The sequence below is a fragment of the Leiobunum rupestre genome, chromosome 4, assembly GCF_980474605.1.
Source record: "Leiobunum rupestre chromosome 4, qqLeiRupe1.1.hap1, whole genome shotgun sequence".
In the NCBI taxonomy this organism is placed as follows: Eukaryota; Metazoa; Arthropoda; class Arachnida; order Opiliones; family Sclerosomatidae; genus Leiobunum; species Leiobunum rupestre.
This window is the reverse complement of record NC_143387.1, coordinates 51592957-51607307: the sequence shown is the minus strand read 5'-3', so window position 1 is coordinate 51607307 and position 14351 is coordinate 51592957. Positions and strand designations below refer to the sequence as shown.

Sequence of the window (14351 nt, the reverse complement as noted above, 5' to 3'; positions counted from 1 at the left end):
TTCGTCCATTGTGTGGGCATGGAGAAAGAAAGCTTTCTTTCTCCATGGTGTGGGGGACCGTTACTAACTGCCAGCATAGACAGTATATATCCCTGCCAGCCCGTGGCCCAGGGGAATTATGGCGTTCGACGCGCCATCTATCGATGAATTGTTGAAACTATTTTTTAGATAGTTTTTTTGTGTTTTATGGAATATGGAGTCATGACTCGTGAATTAGCGGATGTTTATTTTAGTTTCTGAAGATAATTGAAATAGCAGTGTAGGGGTAAATTATTATGTTACATCTTCATATAGTTTATTAAATAAACAAGTCTTTGAAAATAAGGGCCAGGCATGTAGCTTAGGCTTTAATCATATATTTCTTAGTTTAGCCTAAGCTTAGCCATTTCTCATGTTTAGTAGTAAACATTTTTCGCGCTTTAGGAGTAGAGGCCCGTTAATAGCGGCACCTGCATTCTAATTTTTATTATTGATATTTAAAATATAATTTTTAAAATACGAAAATAGTATTTTAAAACAGAGATTTTTGCTTTAGTTATAATTAAATTATACTTAAATTTAAAATAATAGTAATAATTAGTACTTTTTTCACAATCAAGGTGGCGCTTGGGAAGCTATAATTCCAATGGGGATAAAAGCATGGACACTGTATCTCTAACCGGACGGGAAAAGCAGCCTAAAAGAGGTACCCCCTCACTCAGCCTTGGAAATAAGGTTTTTTTTTAAACTGGTCCTTCTGACCAGTGACCCCTAGCATATGAATTATTTAACTGGTCTCATAAAATGTTCTAATGTCATTTATAAGCCTAAAAAAACCTATATTACATGTTTAGAAGTTAGTTTATGTTGGTAACATTAACTTTACACGTATTCAAAATAGTTAACTTTATTTTATGAGTACCACAAGAATAGTACAATATAGTACTATCTCACCTAAGACTTCTACCATAGCCTAGAAGACCATCGTAATTTACGGTATTATCTCTCTTTCTCTAGGCCCCGTAACTCCAGAGTCCCCGGTCCGTTACCGCGTAGCCAGGGTAGCCTACCGTACTTGGGGGAAAGCGAGACTTGGAGGATTGAGGGTTTGAGGCCGGAGGGGGGTTTGACACTTCCACTCGTTTGAGGGATGCGAGCGAATAGACTCTACATAAAACCTCGACGTGCGACCGCGGCGGTAGTAAGCGGAGTTGCTGTACATAGAAAGCCAGTGAATAGGGAAATCAAAATTGATATAAACCTTGAATTAAAAGGTCATCTCTTATTATTTGGAATTATTAAACTGGTCACCTTCTGTTTTTTTTTGTTATTATTTCGAATTAATAAACTGGACACGGTGACCAGTGACCCCCAAAATTTTGAATAAATAAACTGGTCTTTGACCACCTGACCACCGTTATTTCCAAGGCTGCCCTCACTGTCCGTTTGCGTCCTACTTCGTATTAGCCGTACTCGATTCGCAGGGCCGTCAAGGTCATTCGAAAGAATGTAAACCCCCATTTCAAATGGAACGTTTTGTCGACCACGTGACGAATTATATGGCCCTCGACAGCCCGAAACTTTCAAAATTCTTGAGTTTCCCCCCTTTACAGAGAGACGGTGGCGGCGGAAGGTGATTTTGTATGGTGGAAGCTACAGCTTTTCCCGTCCGGTTAGAGATACAGTGTCCATGATAAAAGCCAGCAGTACATAACCTAGGAGGATTCAAGTTTTCATATTACTAGACATAACGGTTCCCCTTCTTTAGTACCAGAGAGGGTAAAGTCGCTTCGCTACTGAGAGGCGTCTCTTCCTATTCCCGCAATGTTAAAATTTCGTTACCAGTTTTTGACGCACGCGCGAATAGAAGAAATTACAAATGAAGTTCAGGATCCCACTACCAGGGTGCTACAGGGTGTCGTTAGTTAAATTTTTTTAGAAGATTTTTGTTACATCCGCAATATGGCACCGATTATTTTCTTATTTCTGATACTAAAAAATTTAATTAAAATGTGAAATGGTTGTTTCATGTAAATTTATGACGCAAGTAAGTACAACTAATTATTTTTAAATATTATATTTGAATATTGAAGTGTCAATTCTTTTTAACAGCCTAAAATAATGGGAAACATAAATAGCCAAGGCCTAACAACAATAACAAATTAACAATAGAAATTAATATATTGGAAATGAAATAAGATCAAATAACTTAATGAAAATAAATAAGAAATAAATATATAAGATAAAGCTTCGAAGTAGTTCAAAAAAGACGAATATGAGGTATGAGTTTAGTGCTGTATCTTCATCAATTTCCTGTCCAGTCTTTTCTGTGTCTTTTTGTAATCATGATCGAGATTTCAGGGCACTGTGCATGCCAAACTCAACGAAGAAACTTATCATGTTTTGAAATACAGTCGGACATGTTGAATCTATTGATGCTTGAAACCAAGTCTTGTCAATTCGACGTGTAATAAATTTTTCCATACGCTCTTTGACATTGGCATGTGAGATAGTAGTTTAAAGCTATAGTATCAAATACCTCATTTGTTTCTGTAATAAACTTTAAAAAAATTTCAGTAGGTACTATAAGGCTACCAAAAGAAGAGTTCTTTGTTGTTTTGAAAAACTTGAAGAAGGAGAGCACATTTGTAGGATCAATAATTGGATTGTTCTTTTTGAGTTGGCTGAGGCAAGAGGAGCATTGGTGGTTGGAAAAACAGCGATGGATTAAATATCCTGATATATAGCTAAGGACATTTTGTTTAAGTAGATTTGGACTCTCAATTGAATTGCATATGCTCTGTTCGAATGTGTTTAGAAGATGATGACAATTGCGTGTTTAAATCTAAAGTTCTTTTACCATTGTGATTAACAACTAAAGTAATGTAATTTATTAAAATTATTTATTATTGAGATAGACAGTTTCAATTTTCGCATGAAATACTGTTGGACAAAGTGTAATTATGTGTTTTCCTCTGAAATTGGTTGTGTTGCGTTTGTGACCAACGCGCTTTCTTCCAACCCATGTTCATATGTCGCGTATGGATATGCTATACATTTTAGTATATTAATTGTCAGTAAATTTTTTAAACCACATTAAGAACCCTTAGATGTTTTTCTTTATACTTCACTAACTGTACTGGAAAATGAGTAGTGTTAATAAAATATTGTTGGCACAGCTGATGGTATTAGACTATTTTTAGTTTTAATATTCATAAAACTCGTCAGTGAAATGATTAGAGCAAAACCTATGGTTAAAGTGTAGGTATTCCGTTGTTTTATTTGTCAGTTTCTCGTTTTTTAAATTATCCAACTATGATAGGGAACTGAAATTTCAATAAGAAAGTTAAAGTAAAAATAAACCTATGTAAAAAACGCGTATTCACCGTTCTTATTTTTCGTATTAGAACAATTTACGGCGGAACACAATGGTCCAGGCATATTTAAAACATTTAAAAACTACTTAAAATGTAAATTAAAAACTGATCAATTTTTGCGTCGTACTAAACTAGGGGTACGTTCAGCAGGACTCACCGATTACTAATCGGTGACATCGGTTTCCTACTGTACGCTTTGTAGCGTTTCCGGTTTTGACGTCACGATAGTCATCGGTTACTCACCGAAGTCATCGGCTGGAGGAGTCGGTTTTTCCGATGACTGACGTCATTTCTGACGTAAAACTACTATAAAAGCTACGACATTTTAAAAAACACCGATGACTGAATAAAAGCGTTCAGCAACTTACGACGTCATTATGACGAAAAAGCTCATCGGTGGAAAATATCAAATCCATCGGGTTTTTTTCCGTTGACTGCTGCTGAACGTAGCCTGAATATTGAATCGCGCGCTAGGACTTCCGGATACGCTTGCAGCGCCATCAAACGTTCGGATCCTATGGGCATTTTCGACGAAAAAAATAAATACGGATTTTTGAACGAGAGACGCCTCTCAGTAGCGAAGCAACTTTACCCTCTCTGGTATAAGTCAGACAGTGACGCCAGATTGAGGGAAATTTCTCACATTTAGGGAATTTTTGCCCCGCAAATACTGTAAAAAGGGAAAGTGGAAATCCGACCAAAAATTGGCTAAATCTAGGGAAATTCGAGGGGGAAAATTATTTTTTTCAAAGCTAACATAAAACTTATTATGAAAGAGTCAATTAATACAATCATAAGTTTTAGTCGGATTCGCTTTAGCTGGCACCCCTACAAATTGTGTGTGTTTTTTTTTGGAAAGTCGTCTGCTAATTCCGAACGAATTGTTCCAGCTCTATCCTTAGTAAAATCTGTATACTGGTAAAATTGTTCCTAGTTTTTATTCATAGGAGATGAAAAGAAAAGTATTATTACCTTCAGGACTTTTGTTAATTTTGTTTTACAACGTCCTAAGTAATTGTTTTACGCAAATATCATTGTTTAAAGTGTTTTGGAAAACTAGGAAAATTTTATTCCAAAAAGGAATATTTCAAGAGTCGGAAAGGAAAATTCCATTTTTGCGACCTGGCATCACTGAAGTCACGTCGATTTTTTACGAAAATTTCACATTATGGGTAAACAATTCAACCAATCTTATGGTTTTTACATAGTTTTTATTATTTTTCTTATCTTTTAGAGAATCAATTAGGAATTTCTTGGCACGATAGTGCTTGGATTCCAGTTCTTAACCCGGGAAATGTAATGGATTATTTCTCCGAAGGTACAAACCCATTTTATGACCGAACATGCAATAACGAAATCATTAAAATGCAGGGATTAAGTACCAATCAATTAGCGTATGCAAATGTTTAAAAAATTTAATCACTGATCCAAAATTTTTATAATAAATATTCTATCTTTAGAAATATGACAGGAATTGAATACTCTCTTTTACACGTACAAGAACCAATATTATTTGTAATTCGAAAACAGCACAGGCATTCACCCACTCAAAGTGTGAAAAATCAGCAATTTTGAAAATCAACTTTCAAAAATAAATTTTCAACTTTTATTTTAGTAACACCTTTAGCCGATTATTACATATTGGCGGGTGTAGTTTATCAAGCTCCGGATTTAAATTCAGTCATAAATTCAAGATTGGTATTGATATCTTAAATTAAATTTTACACCAACATTTTTAGAAATAAGTTTTTTCCTTTTAATATAGTTAACTACAATTCACCATTTGCAAAATGCATTTGATGAAGGTATAAATCTTCTTTATATTAAATATTTCCTTGGTTTTCAAAGTATCAGTCCATTTTTAAAACTTGTAATATGAATACAGTTCCTCAGAGGGTAATTGGACTTTTTTATCACCTTTGGGGCAGTTGAGGTACCAATAAGTTTGAAAACAACTGAAATATTTAGTTTTTTTAATAAAAAATTATAAATTACTAAAAAATTTTAAATTTTTAAGCTTTATCTTACTCAAGATACCATCCTTCTAAAGGATATTGGTGGGAATTTAAAGACCAAGATAATTCTGGTAAAAATTGGTTTTAATTTTAATGAACTTTGTAATTTCTGATAAAAATAATGTAATTTAGAAAAACCGGCAACAACCGATAAAGTTCGAGAAGAACCGGCTTCTCTTTTCCAAAGGAAGATGGTAGATATTCTACTTGGAGAACTAACACGGAAATTTCCCCCAAAAATCCCTTCGCCTCCCCAGCTTGAGAAGCAACCACCAACTGCCGAAGAAACAGCTAAGATAACTGAAATCAAGACGGAACCCACGAAAACTGAACCTAACACATCAGAACCAACCCCACCTAAAGCCGCAAGTGGTATGAAGCCACCCCCAGAGAAGAAACCCAGAATTACTTAAATTACCTTTTCATTTCACATAGAGCCACATTGCAGGAAACGGGAGAAGCTTATAAGCTCCTGGATTTACATCTTCTAAGCAGATGTTTTATGATTTATTGGTTGCTTAGCAGACAAAAATCCAGCAGTTAATGAACTTTTCACACTGCCTACTCTGTAGCTCTATTTAAACTGGAGTGTATAAATTATTTATTTTCATTACATATATAAATCTTCTTGAAATAAATTGTTTCTTGTTTAATTAATGCTGTTTTAAACAGTGGCGGCGAAATTGGGGGTACAAGGTAACATTGTGCCCCAGACGGAAATCTTGTAACTCCCAAAAGTGTTATAAGTTTTCAATCTAAATTTTTTATATATATCTGAACTACAGAAAATTTAGGTTAAGTAAGAAACACTAAAATCGTGAAAAATAATGAACTTTTGAACAAATCAATTACAGTGATTTTACTCGTGTAGTAAAGCAAGGTACGCACGCACAGAGTAATTGTTAGGTTAATTTTGACAATTAAATTATTATTATTTTTCAGTGAACTCAAGAAAGAAACAAACAGTGGGGCTTAAGTGGTTTACATACCCTACCAAATATTTTCTTTTCGCAGCCACTGAGATGATTAGATTTTAGTGCTAATCTGTGCAGTTCTGGTGCTGAACCGATCCAAAAATCACACTGCACCTAGTGGCTTCGAGTAGTCATTTTGTAATATCATATAACTGATGCTGGCCCAATAAGACCTTTTGTGCTTCTATCTTCTATTATCTTCTAATATAAATTAGGCCCCTGACTGCAGAGTGAAAATTATATTAATAAAGGTAGAAGCAGATAGATGTTTCAATAAAATCAAAATGGATCTATCATAAACACTCATATTTTTGGTCATTAACTTATGCTTATACGTTATTTTAAGTATAACATTTCGATGAACGTTCGACTCCTTTTAAACTAATAGTATAATATGCCATGAAAATCAACCGTTTACTGGCTGGAATTTATAGTGGGGTACAAAATATTTCAATCTACTCGTACTCCAAAAATCGCTCAAAACCTTTCTGACGCAAGACAAAACAGTTTTCGGTCTTTGGATCCCCTTCTTTCCAAGAATTTCTATTGGCGCACGTGAGGTCCATCATGAAGCCGGGGAGCAAGGGGGGGGGGTCTCTTACGCAATTGTGCAACATCCCCTTTTCTCATCTCAAAGGGCAGAGCGAAACCTTTAAATTTCCGCTCCAGATTCAGCAATTGCGATTCCGTTCCGTCATCAGTCTCTCAACTTCCCACGCTCCGGACTGAGGTGAGCGCTTCTCGAAGGATCTTGTTGGCAAGTGTGAAATCGAGCGCTTTCAAAATAAGATGAAGAAGCCGAAGGTTCTAGTGACAAGCCACGAAGTACCCGAATTTGCCATTGAATTACTGAAAGAAGAGTAAGTCAGCTGATTTGATATTTTTATTTTGCCGATACAAACGGACTCCGTAGCCTATTACAATAAGTCTGATATAAATGGGACCTCAATAGCGACATTTCACTGTCAAAAAGCGGAACATTTAATTAGTTCAGCAAAGCTCCTTTAACTGTAAAAAGGCGCAAAATGTGTTACGTCTTCGGACGAAATAATTATAACCGAAATTATTTACGAGCCTAGAGGTCGGTAACGGTTAATCATTATCCATGTTTAAATTGATTTTTTTCGGGAAAAAATGTAAACAAAGAAATTTACCGGTTAATATTTTGGAAAATGATAAAAAAAACATGTATTATTCGTAAAACTTGAGCTTTTTATCGAAAAAAACGTCGTTTTTCCGATTAATTTTACAATTATATAAAAAATTAATCGGATAATACAGAAATATAAATTACTTGATCAAAAAGTTTTACGAATAATTTTTAGAGCTTTATCTATTGAATAAAAGTTAACCATCCCCGACCTCTATTTAACGAGCCTATTTAAAAATGAGCACGAAATATCCTTTTCAATGGAAATAATTAAAAATTACATATAATTATGCATATGTATAAACCTAAGCTGTATAAATTGAGTAAACGATAAATTTAAAGTTGAAATTAACGTGGGAAATACATGATATCTTAAATTATTTACGTTAATAATTAAGGTGTAAAATACGTTGGAACGTAAAATGTTTCCTACGCTTAAAAATATCAAAAATTATGATTATTATTTATCATTAAAATTACCGACACTGTCACTAATGCGTGAAAAACACCTGAAAATAATTTAGGTAATAGGGAGAAAATACAATGTTTGAAATAAAAGAATAAAATTGAGAAATAAATAGAGTAAAAATATTTCTAAACCGTAGAAATCCTGTTTGCAAAACATTACGAGAAGTTACTTAAAGACGTTTATAAGATGTGTATGTAATAATATAATTTATTATACCATTATATCAAAATAGCAAACAATAACCATGGACCCACCAATAATATCATACGTAACTCAGTCATTATAAGTATGCCAATGTAGAACAACCCACTAAAACCATTACTATACGTTTTTATTTCGCAGAAATGATATAAAAACGAGTTATCTACTTCCCTATCCACCAATTGACGCCATCTTTGAAACCAGGAAGAAAAAACCATTCGCGCATACTTACGAGTAGTTAGATTACATATGACTACGTTTAAAGTTCCGTAATAGAAGTAAACCGACGACTCATTTTTCATCAACTGTATACCACCACTTTTTAACTTTTACTTTCACGACCCGTATATCATAATAGTTCCCGCCTTTTTACAAAATACCCTTAGTTGACTCGAACAGACAAACCTAGGAAAAAACATTTTAATTCTTTCTTTTCGCGAAAGCCGGGCCGGGCTAAGAGATTTTTGGGGTTAGCTGAGATGACGCGTAGAATACACACAACGTCTAGAACAAAGTGTCATCAGTCGTCAGATTCCTCTCGTCTTAGTAAAGTCTTATATGTCTGGGACCCAACAGCTGAAATATCCAGAGTGAATGACCTGGGGCGTATTCTTAGACTAATAAAAATATCGATCTCATCTCAATTGTCCACCTCCTACGTAGACTGTTACTCACCTCGTGAAAAATCCGTTACAACGCTTTCCTAATAAACAAGACCATTGATAAAAGCGTAAAAAGTAACACTATACCGAGGGGTCGGACATTTAGTCAAAATCCCGTACACTCCCTTCGAAATCCAAATCACAAAACGAAATCCAGAAAAAAGATTTCGGATTTTGTAAAAATCCACTATTTTCCGAAATCCGGAACGAAATCACGAAATCCGGCGCGAAATCACGAAATCCGGAACAAAATCCAAAATCACAAAACGAAATCCAAAAAAACTTTCGGATTTTGTAAAAATCCACTATTTTACGAAATCACGAAATCCGGCGCAAAATCACGAAATCCTGCTCGAAATCACGAAATCCGGAAAAAAAATCCAAAATCACAAAACGAAATCCAAAAAAAGATTTCGGATTTTGTAAAATCCACTATTTTCCGAAATCCGCTTAGAAATCTCGAAATCCATTTCGAAATCTTCGAAGTCCGTTTCAAAATTTCGAAATCCGCTTCCAAATTTCTAAATCCGTAGGAAGATTTCGAAATCCATGGGAAGATTTCGAAATCCACCAAAATCCAGAAAATGATTTCGAAATCCACCAAAATCCAGGTGGATTTCGAAATCCCGTACAATTTTCCCTGAATGTCCGACCCCTCGCACTATACGCTACTAAAACTAGCACCTGATTAAAGCTACCCTGTTTCAGATTTTAGCCGCATACGAGAAAATATATGGATTTATTTACCCTGTAAATTCATTGATAAGCGCAAAATAAAAACCTGAGAAATTTTTACTAAAATAAGCGCTTCTTTTCTTTAAGAACAATATCCCATTCAACGTGTTTCTCAACACGTGAAAAATCCGTTACAAAGTTTTCTCAATAAACATGACCATTGATTAAAGTGTAAAAAGTAACATTACGCTACGAAAACTAGCACCTGACTAAAGCTCTCCGATTTCACACTTTGTCCGATTATGGGAAAATACTCCCCAAGCTCCAATACGCGGTAAACGTTAGTAACATGAGAAATCAAAATATAGGCCCTGGACGAAATTAAAAATAGACATTTCTCGAGTTTTGGACTCGAATCGCAAAAATTGATATAAATTCCAAAAAGGTTGGGGCATTTTCTATCGATTGATAAATCATTTACTCTTATAAGAATTCAGTAGAAGAATGCCAAAATAACAGAAATAGGCAACTTGTGGGCCCCCGATCTCCAAAATTCATAACGGGCTACCGATGTCATGATATTTACTTTCGATTAAGATATCCCTGGCCCTTATAATCCTAATTCTTGGAATACGGCGGCCTCGGCATCGGTTACCCTATACGTAGGCTGGATTGTGTGTAAAATGGATCGAAAGGTGAGGCGAGAGTACCACATCCAGCAACTTGCTAATATAAACACCTAAAATATTCCACACTGTTCTCAAAATTTCTGATCTTTATACCTACTTCCATCGCTTCAGTCTAATTATAGACCTAAAGATACGGAGCTATGCCCAATTACCCAAACCCAATGTTTTACCAGTACAAAGCCAGGTATCTAAATCTGTTAGCACTCTAAGTATTTACTGTTTAGAATTAAAAAGCAGTTTTAAATTTAACAATCCGAATTTTCACCTTGGCATTGTCCTTACATTGGTACACCCTAATAATCTTTCCCCTCTAAGCAGTCTGGCGGCAACTGCCAAAAATCTTATCAAAACCCCAAAAAACCGCTAGCAAACGATTTACAGAAGCGTAGCCCACTCCCCCCAAACAACCACCACCACAAGAAAACCGTTCCTAAATTAAAATGCGAATCACTTAAAAGTTAAAAAGCCACCTTCAGATGATCTGGAGCGGGTTGAAGAGTTTGTAGTGTTCCCAGGGACCAAGCGCCGCTTGGAAATAAAATAAACAAGTTGTTGCGGATATACATACTATCCCTGATTTATAAAACTAAAACATAAATTGTCTTTGGCATAGTACGTAAAAATTCCCTTTGGCTGGGGTGCCTGCAGTAATTTAAACGTTCCAGGCGGTCTAAGTTGACGCTCTTTGATATTCTTGGCAAGAGCCTCTCTCGGTAGTAATTGCAAAAAAAAAACAAGGAGACCGATTTCTTAGTTTTTTTTATTGAGTAATTTAACGAGCCACTCACAAAACGGCAGGCTTTCAAACCGATTTCATTTTGTCGAGTGGCGGGGAATTAAGAGAAGTGGTTTTTCGCAGTGATGAGTTCGACGAACTTGTTTTAAATTTTCCAGCTAGGAGCAACAAACACAAGGAGAACGCAGCTAGCCTTTAAACACGCTAACGAAGGGTTGTGTACGAATTTCATTGGACGAGCGTCACGAGCCTTTACACTGAACGTTTTACGGGCGGGGGGAAAGACAATTTCCGAATTTTCCCCTTCCGACGGCAGCAGGCGCTAAAGCGTCTAGCCAATGAAAAACGTACGCAAGAAAATCCACGACTTTTGACGGGTTGCGTTCTCCTTGTGTGGGGTGTTGTGTTTGTTGCGAGGGGCTGATCACTCCGCGTAATCGGTGTACAGAGCCGTACCTTTGACTGTACTAATGGGACTACGCGTAATCTTTGAAGTCCCTGCCTTTGGCAGTGCTAATCTAAGCGTAGTCCGGTGTACAGACTTTCTAAGAGTGGTTAGCCCCTCGGTTTGTTGCTCCTAGCTTCCAGTAACTCTATATAGGTGTTACGCGACTGAAATATATAATTAAGGAGTGTTATGTTATTTTAATTAGCTGCGAAGTTGACGTCTACGAGCATGAAATCCCCATCCCGCATGACGTTCTCAAGGAGAGGATAAAAGGAAAAGAAGGTCTATTCTGTCTACTTACCGACAAAGTCGATAAAGAAGTCATCGAATCTGCCGGTACTTACATGGTTATTACAAACCCGAGACTAGCCACGTTTCAAGCGTGAAAAACAAAAACGCAACGAAATTTTTGTTATGTATAAAATATTTTTTCGATTTAATTTCGTTATTTTTTGTTGAAACATCAGGTAGCGATTTGAAAGTGATAGCGACCATGTCCGTTGGATTCGACCATATAGACATAGCAACTTGTATAGAAAAGTAAGGAGAAACTATAGGAATAACTTGGTCTAGAGATTGTGTTTTCTACCTGGGGTACAAAGATTTTGCGTTATCGTTTTAGAGGTTTCGCGTAATCATTTAGAAAATATATACCGCGTTACAAAGCCGTGTGTAACCCGTCACCTTAGTGTAGCACACAAATTGACTCATGATAATTAAAAGGTTTCATACTCTCCAGTCACAATTATAATAATAATAATAATAATAATAATAATCAGCTAGGCTAATACCCAAGGCACCACCTTAGGCCTAAGTCATCAAGCGACTTTTGAAGCCATTTATTCAGGTGGCCGGGTTACAATGCGTAGGAGGGTGGTGGCAAGCCCTGCATGCCACGAGATCGAGCCAACAGCTCCCTACACTAACTATTACCGTTAACCTCGACAAGTTTTTATGGAAGGGGAAACCGAAGAACTCGGGGAAAAACCCCTTAAACCAGTGGGGAGAGAACTTGCAAACTCAACGCAGAAGGAGTTGTTCCGAGTTTTCACCCAGTGCCACAAGCTGGGATCGAACCCGGCTCCTCTTGCTGCGAGGCGAAAGTGCTAACCACTCCGCCACCCCACTATTCATTTACCGACTACAAGGGCAAATAAAACCAATAATGAAATTACATCAGAGCTTAAATCACCAATACAAAACCCAATTTAAAGGATGCTAGCCTCATTTAAAAAAAAAGGTTGAAAACCGTCTCTACGCAGGCAAAACAAATTGCGAAGTTAATTAAATAGCGCAATCATTACAGAAAAATTCCAGTTAGTAACACTCCAGAAGTGTCTACCGATTCGGTAGCAGAATTAACTGTGGCACTACTCCTAGCTGTGGGTCGCAGACTATTCGAAGCTTCAACTGCCATTAAAAAGTATCGTCAATCAGAAACCAAACCTATAAGAGATGAACGGTCCTAAGTAATTACAATTTCAGTGGTGAGTGGAAATGTCCATGGCGACCCGTTTGGCTTTGTGGTCAAGGCGTTCACGGTTCCACAGTGGGGATCATCGGAATGGGACGAATTGGTAGAGGAGTTATGCAAAGGCTTTTACCGTTTGGTGTTTCTAAAGTATTGTACTACGACGTTTTCCATCCTGTTAAACCAGGTAGAGACAACATTAACATTGTAATAAGGCTGATATAGGACTTTAATATTATCTTTCTATTTTAGCGGAGGCTCTAGGAGCTATTTTCACACCTCTAGACGAGTTGTTACAGCAATCGGATTTCGTTGTTTCTATGTGCAACCTCTCCGAAGAAACCAAGGAAATGTTCAACAAAAGGGCTTTCGGTTTAATGAAGAAAACTGCTATTTTTATAAACACTGCCAGGTTATTTTAATACCAGAAAAAATCTGTGGCGTAGACAAGGGTTAATTTTGTGTCGACCCCTCTATAATTTAACATGTCTGACACCCTTGAAGAATTTGTGGTTACGCCACTTTGGCAAACTGGTAAATCCATGAACTAAAAGACCCATTTTGTTTATAGAGGAGGATTGGTAAATCAAGAAGACCTCTACGAAGCTTTAAAGGAGGGCGAAATTCGAGCGGCTGGGTTGGATGTTATGTTACCCGAACCCTTGCCTAAGGACCACCCTTTAACTACATTACCAAATATAGGTAAATATTACTAATTATTATTTTCCTAATTCTAATTAGTTTCCGCAAAGAGCTTCAGTTTAACTTAAAACCAAATAAAACCCTTTCCCAAGTCGTCCACACCATGGATTAATTAACTAGTAATTAATTAATCCATGTCCACACAGCCCATTTTATTTAGATTTGAGGGGAAATAAAATCAAGAAAATGGGCCGGAAATAAGTAATAAATTTATTTTTCTTTGCAGTGTTAACACCCCACATTGGTAGTAGCGAATATACAGTGAGAAACGACATGGCAAAGTTGGCCGTAGATAACATCGTTACTGTACTGACTGGGGGAAAAGTTAAAACACCTGTTTACTAGTTCCTATTACAAAAAAATTAAATAATATTCGTATTACCAGGAAATAATATATGTATGTACTTCGAATGTCTAAGTACCAGTGCTGGCCGTGAAAATTCCCATAGAAAGGGTCCAAATGGGCATGGTTTACGGCTGAGCTTTTCACTCGTGCTGTCTTAATTCGATATTAAACCTTGTCACTTACCTCAGCGATGGCCAACCACTAAATTTTAAAATACGTATTACATCATACCTTCGACGTAGTTAAAGCTCAGTCAGTAAATAAGCCTTCGACATTCTAAGTGACATATATAAGTTCCTGATACACAAATGTATTATCAATTGTTTTGAAAAAATTTCACCCCAACGCGATTATTGTTATTGTTAGATTTTATCAGCCAACTAATTTTTGTTTTTGTTTCCCTAAAATTCTTTATTTAGTAGGTCTGATTATATTTTTCGAAAAATAAAGCGTAATT

General features: G+C 36.3%; 2 protein-coding genes and 1 long non-coding RNA gene across 5 annotated transcripts; all 3 read left to right on the top strand.

The window, feature by feature from the left end:
- Positions 1–1943: 1943 nt before the first annotated feature.
- On the top strand, positions 1944–3148 carry LOC149948186 (uncharacterized). 2 transcript variants are annotated; one of them, XR_016480490.1, is made up of 4 exons: positions 1944–2026; positions 2092–2259; positions 2341–2446; positions 2557–3148. It is a non-coding gene; the product is annotated as an uncharacterized LOC149948186 (long non-coding RNA). The 2 variants fall into 2 exon arrangements; XR_016480489.1 differs by having other exon boundaries at positions 2092–2446.
- Positions 3149–4426: 1278 nt separating this feature from the next.
- On the top strand, positions 4427–6423 carry MED6 (mediator complex subunit 6). Of its 2 annotated transcripts, none has more exons than XM_090171495.1 (8): positions 4427–4528; positions 4591–4750; positions 4817–4908; positions 4972–5054; positions 5122–5161; positions 5374–5442; positions 5504–5743; positions 6314–6423. In XM_090171495.1, the coding sequence occupies exons 1-8, from the start codon at positions 4525–4527 to the stop codon at positions 6406–6408; spliced, it is 783 nt and encodes a 260-aa protein (XP_090027621.1). In that variant the 5' UTR covers positions 4427–4524; the 3' UTR covers positions 6409–6423. The 2 variants fall into 2 exon arrangements, with proteins under 2 accessions (XP_090027621.1, XP_090027622.1); XM_090171496.1 differs by lacking the exon at positions 6314–6423 and adding an exon at positions 5807–6006.
- A 563-nt stretch (positions 6424–6986) lies between these two features.
- LOC149948184 (glyoxylate reductase/hydroxypyruvate reductase-like) lies at positions 6987–14325 on the top strand. The gene is made up of 8 exons (XM_090173120.1): positions 6987–7205; positions 11581–11711; positions 11843–11915; positions 12682–12798; positions 12861–13033; positions 13099–13258; positions 13418–13548; positions 13775–14325. The coding sequence occupies exons 1-8, from the start codon at positions 7135–7137 to the stop codon at positions 13891–13893; spliced, it is 975 nt and encodes a 324-aa protein (XP_090029246.1). The 5' UTR covers positions 6987–7134; the 3' UTR covers positions 13894–14325.
- The last annotated feature ends 26 nt before the right edge of the window (positions 14326–14351 follow it).

Coding starts and splice junctions, on each gene's coding strand:
- MED6 (XM_090171495.1), top strand. Junction 4,751..4,816: donor TTAAGTACCAATCAATTAGC/GTATGCAAATGT, acceptor TTCTATCTTTAG/AAATATGACAGGAATTGAAT. Junction 5,055..5,121: donor CAGTCATAAATTCAAGATTG/GTATTGATATCT, acceptor CTTTTAATATAG/TTAACTACAATTCACCATTT.
- LOC149948184 (XM_090173120.1), top strand. CDS start 7,135: ATGAAGAAGCCGAAGGTTCTAGTGACAAGCCACGAAGTACCCGAATTT. Junction 11,712..11,842: donor AGAAGTCATCGAATCTGCCG/GTACTTACATGG, acceptor TTGAAACATCAG/GTAGCGATTTGAAAGTGATA. Junction 13,549..13,774: donor AACTACATTACCAAATATAG/GTAAATATTACT, acceptor TTTTCTTTGCAG/TGTTAACACCCCACATTGGT.